At 46.5% G+C, this 23,000-nt stretch overlaps 1 protein-coding gene across 1 annotated transcript in view; it reads left to right on the top strand.

Annotated features, from left to right (window-relative positions):
* Window positions 1-23,000, top strand: part of syt3 (synaptotagmin III) — a 237,897-nt gene that overhangs the window by 188,933 nt on the left and 25,964 nt on the right. The window contains exons 5-6 of the mRNA XM_073033814.1: window positions 10,063-10,183; window positions 11,060-11,231. Coding sequence (XP_072889915.1) covers window positions 10,063-10,183; window positions 11,060-11,231 — 293 coding nt within the window. The remainder of the gene's footprint in view (window positions 1-10,062; window positions 10,184-11,059; window positions 11,232-23,000) is intronic.

Below are 23,000 nucleotides of genomic sequence, written 5' to 3'. Positions count from 1 at the left end.
GTACCCCTAGCCTAACCTCGGGACAACTTGCAATGACCAACTAACCTACCGAGCGTGGGAGAAATCCAGAGTGCCTGGTAGAAATCCACAGGGAGAATGGGAAGAACTGGCAGCAGCAGGAATTGAACCTGGGTCACCAGCACTGTAAAGGGTTATGTTAAACATTACACTACCACGCCGTCCCATCAGTGTTCATGTATAGTTTGTAAATTATTTTCTATTTCTGTAGTGTTCTGTAAACTCCTGCAAGAAAATTAATCTCAAGGTAGTATATGGTGACATATGCATATTTTGATAATAAATTTACTTTGAACTTTCAACTTCAGATAAGGGGATTATATGCAAGGAGGCACATTCACTGTTTGGCTGCAGAGGTTTAAGAAGGTGACTTATTATCACTTTAGGAAGTTATGTTGAATTTGTATAAGATGTTGGTGAGGCCTAATTTGGTATATTGTGTCCAGTTTTGGTCACCTACCCGTAGGAAAGATGTCAATACGATTAAAAGAGTGCAGAGAAAATTTGCAAGGATCTTGCTGGGACGTGAGAACCTGAGTTATAGGGAATGGCTGAATAGCTTAGGACTTTATTCCCTAGAGCGTGGGAGAATGAGGGGGGATTTGATAGAGGTATGCAAGATTATGAGGGGTACAGATAGGGTAAGTGCAAGCAGGCTTTTTCCACTGAGGTTGGGTAAGACTAGAACCAGGACTAGAGGTTGGGTGGGACCAGAACTAGAGGTCATGGGTTGTGGGCGACAGGTGGAACCTGAGCACTGAAGGGGAACTTCTTCACCCAGAGGGTGGTGAGAGTGTGGAGCAAGCTTCCAGAGGAAGTTGTGGTTGCACTGGTTGGGTACATAGATGGGAAGGGGGTGAAGGACTATGGTCCAGGTGTATATCACTCGGACTAGGTGGATTCATACCTTGCATGGACTAGATGGGTCAAAGGGCCTGTTTTAGCACCATAGAGTTCCATGACTCTATGAGCCTGTGTCTCTATCTGTCAAGCCTGCTGCCTCTAACAGCTCTCCTCCATTCCAGCTGGCATCACGACTTGCAGTTACATCCCTGCTTCATTATTCTCACTGTCCCTTCCTCCCCAAGGGCACAGAAGGTCCCCTTTCACCAGCAGTTCAAGGAGGCTGTGTTAGATTCTGATACCTCTGCGAAGTTTCCAAGAAATCAAGAATGAAGCGTAAAATTTGTTGCTTACGGTCGTTTTATTAAATGTTACAAGGTCTGTGAATGCCAGCATGAAAATGAACCTCAGGGCAGAATCTGGTGATATAATCATCCTTTGATAATACATTTACTTTGAACTTTGAACTTTGAAGAGCAAAGAAGAGGAGAAAGTGCCGAGAGAAACAAAGATAAGAAAACAGACTAAAAAGTAGCCGTGGTCTTTTCATACCAGACAAAAGATGACAGAAATTCCTTTGATAACAGTTAACCTATAACATAGCTGATTCAAGTAATATGACCCTGAAACCAAGAAGATTCTAGAAAAATACAGAGGAAACTGCACCGTAACTACTGGAAAATTCACTGAACAATTGTACTCACACTCAGTGGCCACTTCATTAGATACCTCTTCTGCCTAATAAAGTAGCCAGTGAGTGCACGTTCATGGTCTTCTACCCCTGTAGCTCGTCCACTTCAAGGTTTGACGTGTTTGTGCGTTCAGAGACGCTCTACTGTTGTGACCCGTGGTTATTTGAGTTACTGTCACCTTCTTGTCAGCTCGAACCGATGTGGCCATTCTCCTCTGCCCTCTCTCGTTAAGACAGACAGACAGACATACTTTATTGATCCCGAGGGAAATTGGGTTTCGTTACAGTCGCACCAACGAAGAATAATGAAGAAATATAGAAATATAAAACCATAAATAATTAAATAATAATAAGGTGATTAGGTGAGAGTAAGCGTTCGGCATGGACTAGAAGGGCCGAGATGGCCTGTTTCCGTGCTGTAATTGCTATATGGTTATATGGTTATAAGTAAATTATGCCAAGTGGAAATAAGTCCAGGACCAGCCTATTGGCTCAGGGTGTCTGACACTCCGAGGGAGGAGTTGTAAAGTTTGATGGCCACAGGTAGGAATAACTTCCTTTGACACTCAGTGTTGCATCTCGGTGGAATGAGTCTCTGGCTGAACGTACTCCTGTGCCTAACCAGTACATTATGGAGTGGATGGGAGACATTGTCCAAGATGGCATGCAACTTGAACAGCATCCTCTTTTCAGACACCACCACCAGAGAGTCCAGTTCCACCCCCACAACATCATTGGCCTTACGAATGAGTTTGTTGATTCTGTTGGTGTCCGCTACCCTCAGCCTGCTGCCCCAGCACACAACAGCACACATGGCCACCACAGCCTCGTAGAACATCCTCAGACATCTTCACCCACACACAGAACTGCAGCTCACTGGATGCTTTTTGTTGTTGTTTTTTCACCATTCTCTGTAAACTCTAGAGTAGGGTTCCCAACCGGCCCCTTGTATTGGTCCATGGCATGAGAAAAGAGACTTCTGTTTTGTTTTGCTCTAGAGACTTCTGTGTGTGAAAATACCAGGAGATCAGCAATTTCTGAGATATTCAAATCACCCCGTCTGACACCAACAATTATTCCACGGTCAAAGTCACTTAGATCATATTTCTATAAGTCTGGGGTTGAGAGGGTAAGCTGCTTTAAGTTCCTCGGCATCCACATCATCGAAGACTTCATGTGGTCTGTACACACCGGCTGTGTGGTGAAAAAGGCACAACAGCACTTCTTTCACCTCAGACGGTTGAGGAAGTTTGGTATGGGCCTCCATATTCTAAGAACTTTCTACAGGGACACAATTGAGAGCATCCTGACTGGCTGCATCACTGCCTGGTACGGGAACTGTACTTCCCTCAATCGCTGGATTCTTCAGACAGTGGTGAGGACAGCCCAGCCCTTCTGTAGTTGTGAACTTCCCATGATTCAGGAGATTTACAAAGACAGGGGTGGAAAAAAGGGCCCAAAGGATCATTGGGGACCCAAGTCACCCCAACCACAAACTGTTCCAGCTGCTACCCTCCAGGAAATGGTACTACAGCATTAAAGCCAGGACCAACAGGCTCCAGGACAGCTTCTTCCACCAGGCCATCAGACTGATTAACTCATACTGATCTGAGTGTGTTTCTATGTTACATTGACTGTTCTATCTATTATAAATTACTATGATTTAGACGGAGATGTAATGTAAAGATTTTTACTCCTTTAAGAAAAAGGTTAATTCAATTCAGTTCAGTTCAATTCTTCCCCATTCTGATATTTGGTCTGGACAATAACTGAACCTTGTGGCCGTGTCTGCATGCTTTTATGCATTGAGTTGCTGCCACAAGATTGGCTGCTTAGATAGTTGCTTTAGTGAGCGGGTGTACCTAATAAAGTGGCCACTGAGGGTAGAAGCATGCAAGCAAGCACTGGAAGGCTAATACACAAGAAAAATAACATTTCTACGGCTCACCCCCCACCTTCGCGAGGGCAATGGCGTTTGGGCTGTAGCCAGTGCCCGCGGCATTCCGAGAACAGGATTCCAACGGGAATATTGCAGCCTTGCATCTTCGCCAAGGTTATCGGACCCTGCGTCGTTTAGGTACCCGTCCATTAGCGAGTGGGGAGATTTGTACGGATCGAGGAGGCCGAGAGTAAGTGATTACTTTGGCAGGGAATGCCGCTGCACATCATTTGTAGTGTAGACCCCCGGGCAGACGCTCCAGTCCTCGCTCTCTCCGAAGCCATTAGGTAATAGCGCTCATCCATCACGTCCCCATTTAAACGAAGGATTAATTATGTTGAAAGCTAATTGAAATGCTTCTGCATGGTCAATCTCAATGACAAAGGACAGAGACACAATGTCTGGACTGAAAGAAGGGCCTAGAACAGGAATCAATGCACAGTGACATGAATATTTCAGAGATAATTGCCCTGTTGGATTTATTGAACTCACTGTATGGTGGAAGCTTACAGTGTGGAATTGACTCTGTCGCTGCTGTGGCACTCTGAGAGGCTAGACCATGGCGGAGACAGCACTTGTGGTATCTCTCTAGAGCTTGAGGTGTCACAGTCATGGAGTACTACAGCACAGAAACAGGCCTTTCTGTCCATCTATTCCACGCTGAACTACTACTCTGTCTAGCCCATTGACCTGCACCTGGACCGTAGCTCTCCATACTCCTCCCGTCCATGTGTCTACCCACCCTTCTTTTAGCTGTTGTTTTCGGAACCACATCCACCTCTTCCATTGGCAGCTTGTCCCACACTCGCACCAACTTCTGTTTGGAGAAGTCCCCCCTCAGGTTCCCTTTAAAGATTTCACCTTTCACCCTAAACCCATGACTTCTAATTCCAGCCTGCCCGGAAAAAGCCTGCTTGCATTTAAATACCTTAGCAAACTCGAGGAACTCTGCAGATGCTGGAAGTTCAAGCAACGCACACAAAATGCCGGTGGAACGCAGCAGGCCGGGCAGCATCTATTCGTCTGAGTCCTGACGAAGGGTCTCGGCCCGAAACGTCGACAGTGCTTCTGCCTGGCCTGCTGTGTTCCACCAGCACTTTGTGTGTGTTGCATTTACCTTATGTGTTGTATATCACTCTTAACCTACCCTCAATCTCCTCCACTCCAGGGAATGAAGTCCAAACCTAGACAACCTTCCCAGATAACTCAGGTCCTTAAATCCCAACGACATCCTTCTGTTTGCAATGGGTGGTCCATAAATTGGGAGTGAACGGGAGGGTGGGGGTGGGGGGGGGGTCACAGCCAACAGTAGTGCAGTCTCGCAAGACCCTCCAAATCCACGAATCCATTTTTTCTTAATCTATTCAATATACGTAACTGATTACTTGTTTGTTTGTTTGTTTATTTATTTATTTGTTTGTTTTTTTTCTCTGCTATATTATGTGTTGCATTGAACTGCTGCTGCTAAGTTAACAAATTTCACGTCACGTGTCTGATTTTGATTCTGACGTAAGTTCGGTATCAATCTCTGTGCGTGTATGTGCAATCTGCATGGCCAGACTTCCCCTGAGGCAGCGGGAAGTATCGACAGACAACAAGGTGATGACAGTAATCATAATGAGGTGGACTGTGAGGTCAGGAGTCCCTCTTATTGCACCAGGGACGGAAGCTACCCCTGAGCCTGGTGGAATGTGCCTTCCGCCCAGTGGGAGAGATGCACCAAGCCACGGTGAGGGCCAACAGGGACGAGGTTGCGGAGGCCATGGGTTCCAGTCCCAGTCCAGAGACTGCAGCACAAAGATCTAGGCCGACACAGCTGACCAACAAATCTCTCTCAGAGGGCGGTCCAGAAGAGGTGCTGAATGATCTGCTCTCCTGGACTGGTGGAAAATGTTCTACATTTCAGAGAACAGCAGGAACGGTGTTCGTGCTTTCTTGTCGCTGTGTAAGTCCCACCATTAGGCACTGAGGAATGTGGTAGAACAGAGGGATCTGGGAATACAGATCCACAATTCTTTGAAAGTCACACCAAAGGAAGACAGTCACATAAAGAGAGCCTTCATAAATCAAAGTATTGAGTACAGGAGTTGGAATTTTACATTGAAGTTGCATTGGACATTGGTGAGGCCTAATTTGGAGTATTGTGTGCAGTTCTGGACACCAACCTACAGAAAGAATATCAATAAGATTGAAAGAGTACAGAGAAAATTTACAAGGATGTCGCCAGATCTAGAGGACTGAGTTATAGGGTAAGGTTGGATAGGGTTGGACTTTATTCTCTGGAGCGTACAAGAATGAGGGTAATTTTGATAGGCAACATACAAAATTATCAGATGTATAGATAGAGTAAATCCAAGCAGGCTTTTTTCCACTGCGGTTGGGTGGGACTAGAACTAGGGTACTCGTGGGTTTAGGGTGAAAGGTAAGATTATTAAGGGGAACATGAGGGGTACAAGTATGGGAAGAGCTGCCAGTGGACTTGAACTGTGGACTGATATCTTCTGGTTTGGTAGACTTCAGCTTCCTGAACCAGCATGGATAATTTCACTCACATCATCCCTGAACTGATTTCACAATCTATAGATTTACTTTCAAAGACTCTACAACCCATCTTCTCGGTATTGTTTATTTATTTGCACACTTTGCCTTCGTTTGCACATCGGTTGTTTGTCAGTCTGTGTTTACGTATAGTTCTTCATAAATTCTACTGCATTTCTTTATTTGCTCGGCAAAGTGGTCCCCCAATTTACGTTGGGTCTCACCAATGCAGAGGAGGCCGCATTGGGAGCAATGGATCCAATAGATCACCCCGACAGATTCGCGGGTGAAGTGTTGCCCAGCCAGAAGGGACTGTTTGGGGCCCTGAATGGAGGTGAGGGAGGAGGTGAATGGGCAGGTGTAACATATCTGTCACGTCCACTGTACCCTGGTATGTGTAACAATAATAAACCTACCTCCCAGTTTATTTTAAGTTTTGGCAGGATCGAAGTTGTGATTCAGAGCTGTTCCTTAATCTTTAATTGGACAACTGTGTTCTGTTCTGATCACCTCATCATAGGAAGGATGTGGACACGTTGGAGAGGGTGCTGAGGAGATCTGCCAGCGTGTTGCTTGGATCAGAGAGCATGTCTCATGAGGATAGGTTGGGCAAGCTAGGGTTTTTCTCTTTGGAACGAAGGAGGATGAGAGGTGATTTGATAGAGGTGTACAGGATGGCGAGAGGCACAGAGTGGACAGCCAGAGACCGCTTCCCAGGGCAGAAATGGTTAATAGAAGGGGCCTAATTTTGAGGCGATTGGTGGAAACGATAGGGGGATGTCAGAGGAAGGCTTTATGATTTGCTATAGGATGTAGGCATTGGCGGTGAACCAGTCTGTACGCGCCCACCCCTGGCTGTCCTTGCCAACTTGGTAATGAGCCATTCCTCTGATCTGCTGCAATTACACTGAACAGAGACGATTGTCAATGCCATCTCTATGAAGTTACAGTAGCGTTGCTCCTGCCTGTCCATTCTGATCCCTTAACTAAACCTGACAACTCTAACTGGATTTGGGAGACTATGGATACATTTAGCCTTAGACCATTCTCTTATATTCAAATCATAAGACCACAAGATATAGGAGCAGAATTAGGCCATTCAGCCCATCGACTCTACAACGCCATTCTCTTGCCTTCTCATAAGCTTTGACGCCTTACAGTCTCCACTTTAAATATACTCAATGACTTGGCCTTTACAGCCATCTGTGGCAATGAATTCCACAGATTCACCACTCTCTGGTTAAAGAAATTCCACATCATCTCTTTTTAAAGGGTTGCCCTTGTATTCTGAGGCTGGGCCCTCTGGTCCTAGACTCTCCCTCCAAAGGAAAGATCATCCCAGATTCTTCATCAGCTCTGGGCAAGGCCAATGGTTGTGAAGAGTAAAGTAAAGACACACAACTTTCTCTCTGCTTCTGCCTCACCGTAGCAGAGATCTGGGTTCTATCCCAACCACAGGGGCTGCACGTTCTCCCTGTAACCTCGAGGGCTTCCCTGGGCTCCCTGCTTTCCTCCCACAAGCCGAAGCCGTGCAGAGTCAACAGTTTAGTTGGCCGCTGCAAGTTGCCCCATGGCGTGTGGGTGAGGGGTGAAATCTGTGGCGGGGGGAGTGAATTGATGGGGACGTGGGGAGAAGAGAAACTGTGATTAATGTACAATTAAGGGCCAGATTCTGTGCAGTATCTCCCTTCAATTCTCTGTGCAGTGAGCCGGTCTTTGGGAGTAGCTGTTTGCAGAGAAGGGAACCACAAGGCAGTGTAAACTGGCGCAGCAGGTCGTGCCACGACCTCACCACTCCAGGGACCCAGGAAGTACAGTGCAGGCCCTTCGGCCCACAATGTTTTTACTGACCTTTTAACCTACTTCAAGATCAATCTAACCCTTCCCTCCCATACACTGTAGCCTTCCGTTTTTCTATCATCCAAGAGCCTACCTAAGAGTCTGTTAAATGTTCCTAATATATCTGTCTCTACCACCACCTCTGGCAGGGTGTTCCACGCGCTCACCTCTCTGTGTAAAAGAAATACGTTCAATCCTAACCTCAGGCGTGGAGTTTGCACGTTCTCCCTGTCACCATGTAAGTTTCCTCTGAGCTCTGGATTTCCTGCCACATCCCAGAACTTTTGCATCCTGTTAGTTTCATGTTCCTTAGTGTGTTTGTGGCAGGCAGCATGTGGACAATTCCATTATGCATTGGGTTGGGTCTTCCTGGTTTTAAATGTAAAGGTTTAAAGTGACTATATTCCAAGAGCACATTTGTCTAAATGGGTTTGTCTTTCTAGTTTCTAAGTTAACACTGGCAGAACAGATATTTATTCACAAAATAAAAATATTAAAATAAATAAATAGTCCAATAGGTTTCAATAGGTACATTTAATGTCAGAGAAATGCAGGCGATATACATCCTGAAATTCTTTTTGTTCGCAAACACCCACGAAAACAGGGGAGTGCCCCAAACAATGATTGACAGTTAAATGTTAGAATCCCATACTCCCCCCCCCCGCAAAGCACAAACAGCAGCAAGGCAGCGACCCCCACCCCCACCAACAAAGAGGCATCGGTGCCCCCCACCGAGCACTCAAGCGGGCAGCAAAGCATCGATAAAGACACAGGCTTGCAGTACCCCGAAGACTACTCGTTCACCCGGTATTCGACATACCACAGGCTCTCCCTCTTCTTAATAAGGGACAAAGAGGTGTCCCCGTTACACAGTGAGAGGGGAGACATAATAAAACAACTCATTGATTTATGGTGTTAGAAGTCTGTTGCGTCTCCTAAGTTTGAAGAGAATATGGATTGAGCAACATGGCTTTTGTGTAGGATTTGTGTAAATGTCCTTTGTCAAGAGAGATGTGTTTCTGTGCAGTGTGACTCTGTGAGTCTCACAGAGCAAGTCACCATCCTGTTCTCCCTCAATGCCCCTCATTCTCCCTCATTTGCCCCCCAACTCCCTTTTGGTTCATCTACTACCTACACTAAAGAATGATTATCCTACTAGATCATCCTTGCGATGTAGAGCGGCCATTCTTCTTTTGAACCTCGTTTGCCAAAGCGTTGCATAGGCGCGGACAGAAGTGACAACGGAGTAGTATGATTGAGCTGTCTTAGTAATGGAACACGCTGCACAGCTTACAGAACATCCGTCCTGGGACCAGCTCATAACTGCCATCACAAACTGCTCAACAGTGTTCTTAGAAGTTTCTGTAGATTCAGCATGTCACTAAAAAGTTTGACAAGCTTTGACAAACTTCTATAGATGCACAGTGCAGAGTATCTGACTGGTTGCATCGCAGCCCGGGACGGAAGCACCGATGCCCCGGAATCGAAAGGCCTACAGTGAATGGTAGATAAAGCCCAACCCATCACAAGCAATGCCCTCCCCGTCAGCGAGCTCACTTACATCGAGTGCTACCACAAGGAAGCAGCATCCATTGCCCAGGACCCTAACCATTCAGTCTATGCTACAACCATTGGACAGGAGGTGCAGTAGGCACCATAGGTCCCACATCACCCGGTTCAGAAGTACGTGCCCCCCGCTTTACGAAGGTCCGCTTTACGCCGCTCCGCTTTTACAAAAGTCCTACATTGGTAACCTGTTTTCGCATTACAAAGAGGATTTTTGCTTTTATGAAAATTTTCCCCATATAAAAGAATGGGTCTTCGCCTTACGCTATTTCGGCTTAAGAAAGGTTTCACAGGAACGCTCTACCTTTGTAAAGGGGGGTGGGAACACCTGTAGTTATCACCGTATAACCACCAGACTCCTAAACCGGCACGGATAATCTCATTCACCACAAAGCCAAACTGATCCTATGACTTACTTTCAAGGACTCCACCACTCATGTCCGCAGTATTCTTTTTTATTTGCACAAATTATCTTCTTTTGCACACTAGTTGTTTGTCAGTTTTTATGTATAGTTTTTCATAAATTCTGTAGTATTCACTTTCCTGTAAATGCCTACAAGAAAATGAATCTCAAGATAACAGGTTTTATTTTGACTTTGACTAACCAAGGGCGATTCTCTTCCTGCAGGAGAAGGCCGACTTGGGTGAGATCAACTTCTCTCTGTGCTACCTGCCAACAGCCGGGCGACTCACCATCACCATCATCAAAGCCACCAACCTCAAGGCGATGGATTTAACCGGATTCTCAGGTAGCTTCACCACCACGGCTTCCGAGAAACTTGCCTGCTCTCCTTTCAGCTGAGGCAGTTGCACGCTCTGACCCCACTTCGGTTCCCTCTCGCTGCTCCACCCCATCCCCACACCGTAGTTCCCCACTCCTCCCCGAGCGCTGAGATAATCTGTCACACGCATGTCTCCCTATGAGGGGGGGAGGGGGGAGACGCCTTGCCTTCCTCAATGATGAGGCCACTCTCAGGTTGCAGGAACAACACCTCCTATTCCATCTGGGGAGCCTCCAACCTGACTGCATGAACATCGATTTCTCTAACTTCCAGTAATCTCTCCCCCATCCCATCTCCATCTCTCTTTTTCCATTCTCCATTCTGGTTACCCTCTCACCCCTTCTATTCTCCTCCCCTGCCCATCAACTCCATCTGGTTCCCCTGCTCCTTCACTAACTCCCATAGTTTACTTCCTCTCCTATTAGATTCCTTCTTCAGGCCTTTACCTCTGCCACCTCCCAGCTTCTGATTTCCCACTCACCCCCCTCACCCCTCAGCTTCTACCCCTTCCTCTCCGCCCCCCAACCTTCTTACCTTGGATTGTTCCCTCTTCCTTTCCACGCCCGATGAGGGGTTTTGGCCCAAAGCTTCGGTCCTCCATGGATGCTTCCTGGCCTGCCGAGTTCCTCCAGCAATTTCTATGTGCCGCTTGGGGCGATAACTCCTGGCTGGTTTCTGTGTATCGCTTCTCCCTGTGTAGGGTGCTGAGGCCAAATACAGCAGGGGTCAGTGCGGGGTGGGGGGGGGGATTGGTCTCTGCGAATATCGGGGCGAGCGGATCAATGGGGTCACGGCCTCGGCGTGCCTCAGCCCGAGTGATGTCCCAGCACCCTCCCCCCGCAGATCCCTACGTGAAAGCCTCGCTGATCTGCGAAGGGAGGCGGCTGAAGAAGCGAAAGACGTCGATAAAGAAGAACACGCTGAACCCGGTGTACAATGAGGCGCTGGTCTTCGACATTCCCAATGAGAACATGGATCACGTCAACGTGATCATCGCCGTCATGGACTACGACTGGTGAGAACCCCACTGGGCAAGCAATTCAAGTTTGTTACCTCCTGTGGTGCCTGAGATAAGATTGACCATGTGTGCATGGGGCTAACAGCGCGTGTACATGTGTGGCGTACATCTGTGCGTGTTTTCCAAACGTGTAAAAATTAGCTTTAGTTGTCACGGATATCACAACATATATTGAAATGCGTTGCTTAAATCATTGTTCGTGACATGCTCGCGAGCGTTGTCATGTTTCCGGTGCCAACATAGCGTGCCCACAAGCCACTAACACTATTTTGTGCATTTTTTTTGGAATGTGGGAGGAAACTGGAGCACATTCCCAGGGGGAATACAGACAGCGGCCGGAATTGAACCCCTGATCGCTGACATTGCTATAGTGTTATCCTGGCCATAATGCTATGTGCCGCCTGTAGACGTAGGAGTTGCTTCTGCGCAATTGGTAGTGCGTCCTTGTGTTGATATGTTTGTGAAAGCGTGTGTCCCACGTATACTAATTCTTCCCCTCCAGGCACAGTCCCACGCACACTGACTCTCCCTCAGTACTCATTCGAGAGGCGACAGTTCTAAAGGCCCGACACTCCCTCAGTGCTACACTGCCTGTAGAATCCAGAGTTTAGTGTGCAAATCTCGGTCAGCGAGATCTAAGCCTCGACCTTCTGGCTCAGGCAGGAACATGCAGTCCACTAAGAGGCCTGTCATCGAGGACATCCCATCCTCCCCATCCAGGATGTGTGGCGCCACTTGTGGGCGGCCACCAGCACATTCTTGGGTCCGTCGGTTGTTAACGCAAACGATGCATTTCACTGTACGTTTCGATGTACTCGTGATAAATAAATACATCTGAATATGAATCTTCATTTTCATCAGCTTCTCCGAGTTAAAAATTCGGTCTCAGTTTGAGGAGACAATGTCTCATTTGAACACGATGTAACTGGCTACAATGATCTAGTCACTGGGAACGTGGGAGTTGCAATGTAATCAGGTGAATATGTGAGAAAGGATGGTCAGCAGACCCAGTTAGTCTGATCTGCACACTTCCACAGTAATCCTTCCCTTCCCAGAGCCACACAGACCGGTAGTTTCATCACCTACCAACAGTTCGGTGCAGTCTGCACTCTCAATGGCTGGGTCAGTGGGGAGAGGTTATTTGCCCCTTTCAGGGCCCTGCTACCCCTCTATGAGGCAGATTTTAATTTGATCAACCCCAGCTCTTATTGGGAGCAAGATCGATGCCTGGATAAGCAGTGACGGTGAGTGTAGGGATTTGACTGAACTTTTTTTCATCACGTATAGCGGGTCAACAATGATTTATTGAAGGTAGTGGAGGTAGACATGTGCCCTTGGCCAGAGCGACTTACTTTCCAAAGGTAAAGATTATATTAGCTTTATTTGTCATCTGTACATCGAAACATACTCTAAGATGCTAAACACAAGAGATTCTGCAGATGCTGGAAATCGAGCAAATCACAGAATGCCGAAGGAACTCAGTAGGTCAAGCAGCATATAAGGAGGGGAGTGAACAGTCAGTGTTTGAGGTCCAGTCCATTCAGCAAGCGTGGGAAGAGATGAATAGATCAGGAGAAGCGAGATCCTTTTTGATAGCAACCAGACATCCCAATGAAGTTTTATATGATATGTTCAAGTTTACTGTCATTCAACTGTAGAGATAAATAAAACTATGTTCCTGTGGGACCAAGGTGCAGAACACAGTATGTATATCACATGCAGCACATACAATAATATTAGCACAATAATATTAACAAATAATAAAATAATTGTTTGCAGATGTACAAGTTGACATGAAGTGCATATATGGCATATTGTTAAATATAAGCTTCAAAATTCAAGGTGAAATTTATTATCAGAGTACATACAAGTCACCATATACAACCCAGGCATTCTTTCACTGTGGGCATACTCAGTAAATCTATCGAATAGTAACTGTAAACAGGATCAATGAAAGGGCAAGAGCATAGAAGACAACAAACTGTGCAAATGCAAATATAAATAAATAACGAGCGCATGAAATAACAAGATAAGGAGTCCTTAAAGTGAGATCATTGGTGTAGGCATATCTCAATAGTTGAGTGTAGTTATCCTCTTTTGTTTAAGAACCTGATAGCTGACAGGTAGTAACTGTTCTTGAACCTGGTGGTGCAGGTCCTGAGGTTCCTGATAGCAGCAGTGAGAAGAGAGCACGGCCTGGGTGGTGAGGATCTCTGATGATCGATGCTGCTTTCCTGTGACATTTCATGTAGATATGCTCAATAGCTGGGAGGGCTTTTACCATGATGGACAGGGCCGAATCCACTACCTTTTGTAGGATTTTCCACTCGAAGATATTGATGTTCCCAAACCAGGTTGTAATGCAGCCAGTCAATACACTTGCCACTACATATAGAAAGAAGTTTGTCAAGGTTTTTGTTGACATGCCGAATCTCCGCTGAGTCCTAAGTAATCCAGGAGTAGTTGTGCTATCTTTGCAATTACATTTATACGATGGGTCCAGGACAGGTCCTCTGAGATAGAGACACCCAGGAATTCAAAGTTACCAACCCTCTTCACCTCTGATCCTGCGATATATTATTGCACAACAACATAACGCTGCTGGCACTGTCCTTCTGTGTGTAATGTGTTCTGGATAGTAGCAGGGTGCTCAGAAATTTCAGCCAGAAGTTGTTACCCAGTCTAGCAATGCTTGTTCTTATACTGTGGTACCTTCTTCCTGATGGTAGCAGGTCAAAGAGATCATGGGACGGATGGGAGGGGTGTCTGACGATGCTGAGGAATCTGCAAATCCAGGGCTTTGGTGTATATTCTGGATGGTGGGAGTTGGGGGGATAGAGAGAGAGAAAGAGAGAGAGAGACCCTAGAGATTCTCTCAGCACTCCTCACAATCCATTGCAGGGTCTTGCACTCCGATGCCTTGATGGTCAGGACACACTCGATGGTTCTCTGGTAATGTGATTACAATGGGGACAGCGAGTGGCCAATATAGAGACTTGGGGAATTGTCAACATAGCAGAATTCCACTGGAAGCAAGGATAAAGTAATTCCTTTTCTATTGACGTTGATTGAAGACTTATTGTTGCCTGCGATTCTTTGAAGTAGCAACGTTGAATTTCACCTACGATTGGAGGCAGTGACAATGAGATTTCGCCCATGCAGAGCTCTCTTGATATCACACCAGTAAGTCAGATTGGATTTTATCAACTTCCCAGCTTAAAACAAGATGCATTGGAGAGGGTCCAGGGGAGGTTCATGAAGATGATCCCTGGAATGAAAGGGTTACTAACATATGAGGAGCATTTGATGGCTCTGGGCCTGTACTCACTGGAGTTTAGAAGAATGAGGATGAATCTCATAGAAACCTATCGAATACTGAAAGGCCTAGACAAAGTGGACGTGAAGAGGATATTTTCTACAGCGGGAGAGTCTAGAAGCAGAGGGCTCAGCCTCAGAATATTGCATCCCGTTAGAACAGGGATGAAGAGAAATTCCTTTAGCCAGGAGGTGATGAATCTGTGGAATTCATTGCCACAGAAAGCTGTGGAGGTGAAGCCATTGGACATACTGTAATCGAAGGTTAATAGCTTCTTGATTAGTAAGGCCATTGAAGGTTATGGGGAAAAGACAGGAGAATGGGCTGAGAAGGATAAAAATCAGCCATGATCGAATGGCGGGGCGCACTTGATGGGCCAAATGGCCTAATTCTGCTCCCATGTCTTGCGTTCTAAGATCAATAAAGTACAGAAGCACAGCATCACAGCGCACAGCTCTTCAGCGAAAGGGGAATATGTCTGGCAGCGTGTGCTCAGCCCACAGCTGTGCAGTGGAAGCTCTTTGAGCCTCTGGTGCACGGAGCTCAAAGTTCAAAGTAAATTTATTACCAAAGTACATATATTACCCTGAGGTTCATATTATTGCAAACATTCACCGAAGAACAAAGGAATGCAATAGAATCAATGAAAAACTGCACACAAAGAGAGACTGACAAGCGCCCGATGTGCAAGAGAAGGCAAACTGTGTAAATACAAAACAAAGTAAACAAATAATACTAAACAGCTATCGCTTGCTCCTTGAAAGTGCTGAGCATAAATCCGGGGCAAAGGTCACAGACCACACGATGTTCTGGTCCTTTCAACAGACTTTAAAAGCAAGTCCAATTCAATGTGAGGTTGGAGATAGTAAAAGGGGAGAGGTCTGTAGGCTCTACTTTGTGTTTTCCGCAGTGTCCCCTTTGTAATCCTGGCCACGAGTTACAGGTAGCTTTTCACTTGTTGTGAAGTTGCTATCGTTTGGCTGCGTGCTCCATTTATCATTGGTATGTAGCCATTCGCTGGAGTTGTCTGGTCTACACGTAATTACAGACAGACATAGTTTATTGATCCCGAGGGAAATTGTGTTTCGTTACAGTCGCACCTACCAAGAATAGTGTAGAAATATAGCAATATAAAACCATAAATAATTAAATAATAATAAGTAAATTATTCCAAGTGGAAATAAGTCCAGGACCAGCCTATTGGCTCAGGGTGTCTGACACTACGAGGGAGGAGTTGTAAAGTTTGATGGACACAGGCAGGAATAACTTCCTATGACACTCAGTGTTGCATCTCGGTGGAATGAGTCTCTGGCTGAATGTACTCCTGTGCCTAACCAGTACATTATGGAGTGGATGGGAGACATTGTCCAAGATGGCATGAAACTCGGACAGCATCCTCTTTTCAGACACCACCGTCAGAGAGTCCAGTTCCACCCCCACAACATCACTGGCCTTATGAATGAGTTTGTTGATTCTGTTGGTGTCTGCTACCCTCAGCCTGCTGCCCCAGCACACAACAGCAAACATGATAGCACTGGCCACCACAGACTCGTAGAACATCCTCAGCATCGTCCGGCAGATGTTAAAGGACCTCAGTCTCCTCAGGAGGTAGAGATGGCTCTGACCCTTCTTGTAGACAGCCTCAGTGTTCTTTGACCAGTCCAGTTTATTGTCAATTCGTATCCCCAGGTATTTGTAATCCTCCATCATGTCCGCACTGACCCCTTGGATGGAAACAGGGGTCACCGGTGCCTTAGCCCTCCTCAGGTCCACCACCAGCTCCTTAGTCTTTTTCACATTAAGCTGCAGATGATTCTGCTCGCACCATGTGACAAAGTTTCCCACCGTAGCCCTGTACTCAGCCTCATCTCCCTTGCTGATGCATCCAACTATGGCAGAGTCATCAGAAAACTTCTGAAGATACAAAATTGCTGGAAGTGTGGTGACACTTGTAGGCTGCCTTCACCCCATCCTTGGACTGTGGAGGCTGTTGATGCAATTTTCTCTTTTTATTGTATGCTTTGATGTGCAGTGCTGCACAAAAGTCTTAGACATAGCTAGGGGGCCTAAGACTTTTGCACAGTACTGTATTTGTTGATGTGGAGCAGAGAGCAAGTTTGTAAATCTGGTGGGAGCAAAGGGCGCTGGGCATGATGAGGGTGGAGTGCCGCGGGAAGCGGCATGGGACAGGTGGCAGCGAATGAGTGCCCGGGGCAGGGGGTGGTGTGGGTGCAGACATGCCCAGCACTGAGACACCAGGCAAGGTTATTTGGTTCCAAACAATTGGTTGATTGATCATTACAGTGTCTCTCCGGTGCTTCCTGCTCCCTCCCCTCCCCCTTCTGCTTTTCCCAACAGTGGCCCCCCTCTCTCAGTCCACAGTAAAGACCCATATCAGAATCAGGTTTATCATCACTTGCATATGTTATTAAATTTGTTTTTTTATGTCAGCAGTACAGTACAATACGTAAAATTACTACAGCACTGTACAAAAGTCTAAGTACCCTAGCTTTATATAATATACGTGCCTCAGAGTTTTGGTCAGTGCTCTACATGTAACAAATATAGCTAATCTTAAGACCAGAAGATCATAAGACATAGGAGCAGTGTTAGGCCATTCAGCCCATCTAGTCTGTTCTGCCTTTCATCATGGCTGATTTATTGTCCCTTTCAACCCCCATTTTACTGCCTTCTCCACATTATTTTTGACACCCTGACTCAAGAACCCATTAAACTCAAACATTACGTATACCGAATGACTTGGCCCCCACAGCCATCAGCGGCAATGAATTCCGCAGATCCACCATCCTCTGGCCAAAGAAATTGCTCCCCATCTCTGTGCAAATGGCGTCCATCTATTCTGAGCCTGTGTCCTTTGCTCCTAGACTCTTGCACTATTGGAAGCATCCTCTCCCCGTCCACTTATCTTAAATCCAAGATCAGAAGATTTTTGATAAGCCTGCTTTGACACGGGGGATCGAGGGATTTAGATCACAGCTCATTCAGAATTGTAGTAGATCATTTGAACAGCCTCTAGAAGCTAAACAAAGCTCCTCTAACCCCACTAAAACACAAATTGTAAAGAGCATCAGCAGTGATTGAAGGGTTAATTCAAGCGATTAGTTAAACAGCGCAGTGCGTAACTCTGCTTCTCATGACAATGGGAGAGGGGGTGAGCTTCAATCAGCCAAGGTTTGATTTCTTTTAAATGTTAAGCATTTTAATCATGATAGTGGTGGCAGTCTGTCAGTGGGAGTTCCTCGGCACTCTCTCAAGAAGTGCGAGTTACTCACAGAAGCAGATGAATACTACCTCTCAGCTTCTCGAGGGCGTACACACCACTCGGCATCCAAAACCCAAGGTTCTTCCAATAAATTCTTGGATTAAGATTAGCTCAGTGTGTGGTGGGTGGTCGGAGGAGTTCTCTTCTCAATAGTCTCCACAGAAATGTTTTTACATAATGGTTTCTCGGTAATAACCCCCTCCATCCCTGGGCTGGCCTCCTCAACGAACCACTAAGCAAAGCAGATGATTCTGTCACGCATCACATTAGTGTTTATGGGAGTCTGCTGTGGGATGTATTGGCAGCCGCATCTCCTGCAGTTCAAAAGTAGCCGTGCTTCTAAATGCATCCCACTGTGAATATTTTACCAGAATTAGTTCCAGACTGGTTACACATTCTTCCTCCTCTGCAGTATGAGCCGAGGATGGTTCAGAATTTAAGGCACATTAGACAGGAGGTTACAGCTGAGAGGCCTGGGTTAAAATCCAGTCCTGGCCCATGTGGTGGACAATCTGTCTTGATTGTTGTTGCTGTGTTCAAACTGGCTTTTGATTAGGCAGAAATATTTTTAACAAAATGTAAATTACCTGGGGAATTGTCAGACTTAGTGGGTTATTATATTTATGTTTCCTGCAGCTACAGGTTCCATATACCATATGTTCCCGCACAGTAGCAGTACATTTGGACCATCCATTCTATACTGGCTCACAGAGCAATCCTATTTTACCACTAGGTTTCCTTTGAAACAGATATAATTGTGCTGTTTAAGAGTCTGGTAGATGGAGACATGAATATGCATGGGATGTGGATCTTGTACAGGCAGAAGCTTGGCATTTATATTAATGATTTGGATGATAATGCGGTTAACTGGATCAGCAAATTTGAGGATAACACCAAGATTGGGGGTGTAGTAGACAGCGTGGAAGGCTATCAAAGCTTGCAGAGGGATCTGGACCAGCTGGGAAAATGGGCTGAGAAATGGCCGATGGAATTTATTGCAGATAAGTGTGAAGGGTTGCACTTTGGACGTACAAACCGGGATAGGACTTACACAGTGAACAGCAGGGCACTGGGGATTACGGTAGAACAACAGGATCTGGGAATACTGATCCGTAATTCCTTCAAAGTGGCATCACAGGTAGTTAGGGTCGCAAAGAGAGCTTTTGGCACATTGGCACATTATCTACAGGAAAGATATCAACGAGATTGAAAGAGTACAGAGAAAATTTACACAGACGTTGCTGGAACTTGAGGACCTGAGTTATAGGGAAAGTTTGAAAAGGTTAGGACATTATTCCCTGGAGTTTAGGAGAATGAGGGGATTTGATAGAGCTATACAAAATTATGAGGGGCATAGATAGGATAAATACAAGCAAGGTTTTTCCACGGAGGTTCGAGAGTGTAGCTCTAGAGGTCATGGGTGTAATGTTTAAGGGTTGCCAGAGGGGGAGCTCCACTCACAGGTTGGTGAGGGTGTGGAGGAAGGTTTGACTGCAGCATTTCAGAGCAATTTGGATAAGCACATGGACCCGGAGGGGGTGTGGAGAGCTATGACCCAAGTGTAGATCAATGGGACGGGGCAGAAAATCAGATTGGCACGGACTAGATGGGCCAAAGGGCCTACTTCATTACTGTCGGGCTCTGTGGCTCTAGAACTCGAAATGAGTTAGTTTAATCTGGTGCGGACATCACGGGCTGAAGGGCCTGTCTCGAGCTGTTCTGTTCCATCTCCCAATGACCTATGTTCTGTCCTCCCCACGTTCCCATCGACTCTCCAGATTCTGCACCTCACGATTTCCCTTTCCAAACCATTGTCTTTGGGATGTGGGAGGGGTTCAGAGCACTTGGAGGGAAACTCGCATACTCAGATGTAAGCTCCACACCGGCAGCCCCAGCAGGTCTCTGGAGTGGCAAAGTAGAGTCCGTACAGACCCACCAACACCAGCGTACTGGAGAAAGCCGACGTGAACAGCATCTCCACCAGGAGAAAGCAACTCCAGCTCAGTCCTGATGAAGGGTCTCGGTCCGAAACGCTGACGGCACTCTTTTCCAAAGATGCTCCCCGGCCTGCTGGGTTCCTCCAGCACTGTGTGTGTGGTGCTCCAGTGCCTCACAGATCTTTTACACCCAGTTGTAGGAAGCTTAGAGAGCCCCTGGTGGGCAAAGGAAATGCTCTAAAGACAACATCAAAATCAGGCTGAAAAAAACCCATCTAAAAACACCTTACAGAATCTGTTCGAGAGGGAGCTACACGACATGAGAATGACTTTCTCTGTGCTGCAAGGAACAAGCAGCAGCTGTGAAAGACAACCGAAAAACAGGAGCACTTACTACAGCCACCAATTACTCATATCCACGCTGCACCAGAAGATGTGGATCCCAGATCGGCTTATACTCACCACCTGAGGAAAAACCGATAGATGACCCCTTAGGAGAGCATCATACTCGACTCGAGTGATCACACTACTAGTACCTCTACAATGCTGACCATCGCACCTGTCTGAACCTGGTTGCAGTAAACACAGCAACAGTTTGCCTTTAATATAGCAAGGTGCCCTCCAGAAGCAATATCAGAAAATCCTCTTTCAAACCATAACCAAACGAAGTTGGCACGAAGTGAAGATTAGGTTGGAGAGATTTTAAGGAGAGTGTCCCAGGAGGAAGGAAAGTGGGAAAGAACTGCCAAAACTTAAAGACCTCTGCAAATGAATTTGGCCAGCGTTGGTGGAGTGATTAAAAAACTGGTATGAGTAAGAGTTTTGAGATTGAAGGAGCACAGAGACCTTGGAGCACAGGATCAAAGTAAGCTGCAGAGCGTTGTAAAATTAGTCAGCTCCACCATGGCCTCCGGTCTTCATAGTACCCAGGACACCTTCAAGGAGCAGCGCCTCAAAAAAGGCGTCATCCATCATTAAGGACGCCCATCATCCACTTCTCACTGCCACCATCAGGAGCCTGAAGACACACACTCACCATTTTAGGAACAGCTTTTTCCCCTCTGCCATCCGATTCTGAATGGTCTTTGAACCCATGAACACTATCTCACCACTTTTTTATTTCCCTTTCTTTTTGCTCTACTTACTAACATAGCGTAATTCACAGATTTTTTTCTCTCAATTATCATTTTTTTAAAAATCTATTCATTTTACGGGATGCGGGCATCACCAGCTAAGCCCATACCGAGTTGCCCTTGAGGAGGTGGCGCTGAGCTGCCTTCTTGAACTGCTGCAGTCCCTGAGGTGTAGGTACACCCACGATGCCATCAGGGAGGGTATTCCATGACTTTGACCCAGCAACACTGAAGGAACGGCGATACGTTTCCGAGTCAGGATGGTGAGTGACTTGGATGGGGATTTCCAAGTGGTGATGTTCCCAGGTATCGGCAGTTCTCGTCCTTCTAGATGCTAGTGTTCGTGGGACTAGAAGATGCATCATGTATTTCATTGTACTGCTGCCATAAAGTTAACAAATTTCACGACATATGCCAGTGATATTAAATCTGATTCTGATTAGTCTGATGAAGAGACCCAGTGAGGATTGGAATATAGGATTAAGCATTTTATAATCCAAATGTTGCTTAACAAGGGGCCATTGCGCCAGTCGCTGCACCATTTTACAGCGGGGTAAGTGAAATCGATTTGGATGCAAGAGAGGAAGAGCCACGGGGTGCACCTGGTTTGGAGTGGTGTGTTATATAGACAGAATGTGGTGGGAGCACAGAAGAGTAGCGGTTAGTGAAATTGCTTTACAGTGCCAGCGATCCGCGATCGGGGTTCAATTCCCGCCACTGTCTGCGAGTACGTTCTCCCAGCAACTACGCTGGGGGCTGCAGTTTCCTCCCACACGGGTTAGGGTTAAAAAGTTGTGGGTCTGCTGTGTTGGTGCCAGCAGCTTGGAGATGCTTATGGGCATGACGGCACCCTCTTGGATTGCGTTGGCCGCTCACCGTCTCCTTTCTGGGGATTTCTGAAGCTCACAGTATGCACATAAAGGGGCAAGACTGAAGCCAGAGCATACGACCACAAGAGCATTAGGCATAGGAGCAGAATTAGGCCATTCAGCCCATCAAGTCCATCATCTCAGATTTAATATCCCGCTCACTCTCTTGTATTCTCCCTTAACCTTTGACACCTTTACTAGTCAAGAACTTATCAAACTCTGCTTCAAACCTTACACAATGACTTGGCCTCCACAGCCGTCTCTGGCAAAGAATTCTGCAGTGTCTCTGACGAAAGAAATTCACCCATCTCTGTTCTAAAGGGACGTCCCTCTACTCTGAGGCCGTGCTCTCTGATCCTAGACTCCACAACTATGGGAAAAATCTTCACCCCATCCATTCTATCTCGGCCTTTCGATAGATTTCAATGAGATTTCTAAACTCGAACGAGTACAGGCCCAGAGCCAACAAACACGCCCCATACATTAGCCCTTTCGTTCCCAGGAACATTATTATGAACGTGCTCTGGGACCTCTCTAATGTCAGTACCCAGGTACCGCAATGGCACAGCAGGCAGAGCCACTGCCTCACAGCTCCAGAGACCTGGGTTCAATCCTGGCCTTGGCACTGTCGGTGCAGAATTTGCACGTTGTCCCTGTGAGCTTTTGGCTTCCCTCCAGATCCTCTGGCTTCTTCCTACGTCCCAAATGGGTGCCAGTTGGTCCACTGTAAGGTGTCCCTACTGGAGGTGAGAGGTTGAACATGAGGAGAGTGGGGAGAATAGACTGCCCGGAAAATTAGTCGGAATATGATTGGCCTGTGAGGTGGCATAGACCTGATGGCTTGAAATAGGAAATCTGGTAATATAGTATTCATTCATTGATTATGTGCTGAATTGTACAATGGTCTTTCCATCACCACTTGGCAATTTTCTCTACAGAAGTGGTTTGCCATTGCCTTCTTCTGGGCAGTGCCTTTATCAATACTCTGCAGAGATTGTCTGGCATCGGTGGCAGAACCAGGACCACCATCCACAACCAGATCCCATGGCTTCAGGCGACCCTAATCGGGTGGGGAGGGCTAGGCAGGTGCTACACCTTGCCCAAGGGTAGCGGAGGGAAGCAGCGCCTTTCACCTCTTTAGTAGAGACGTATCTCCATCCCCACCACATGATTCCACCACGTCAAAAGGCAAATTTCCCCAAAGGTGCGTAGCCAACTGTATCCCCCT

This window comes from Hemitrygon akajei, chromosome 31, assembly GCF_048418815.1.
Source record: "Hemitrygon akajei chromosome 31, sHemAka1.3, whole genome shotgun sequence".
In the NCBI taxonomy this organism is placed as follows: Eukaryota; Metazoa; Chordata; class Chondrichthyes; order Myliobatiformes; family Dasyatidae; genus Hemitrygon; species Hemitrygon akajei.
Note: the sequence above shows the minus strand (reverse complement) of the source record. Positions and strands in the feature narration are given on the sequence as shown.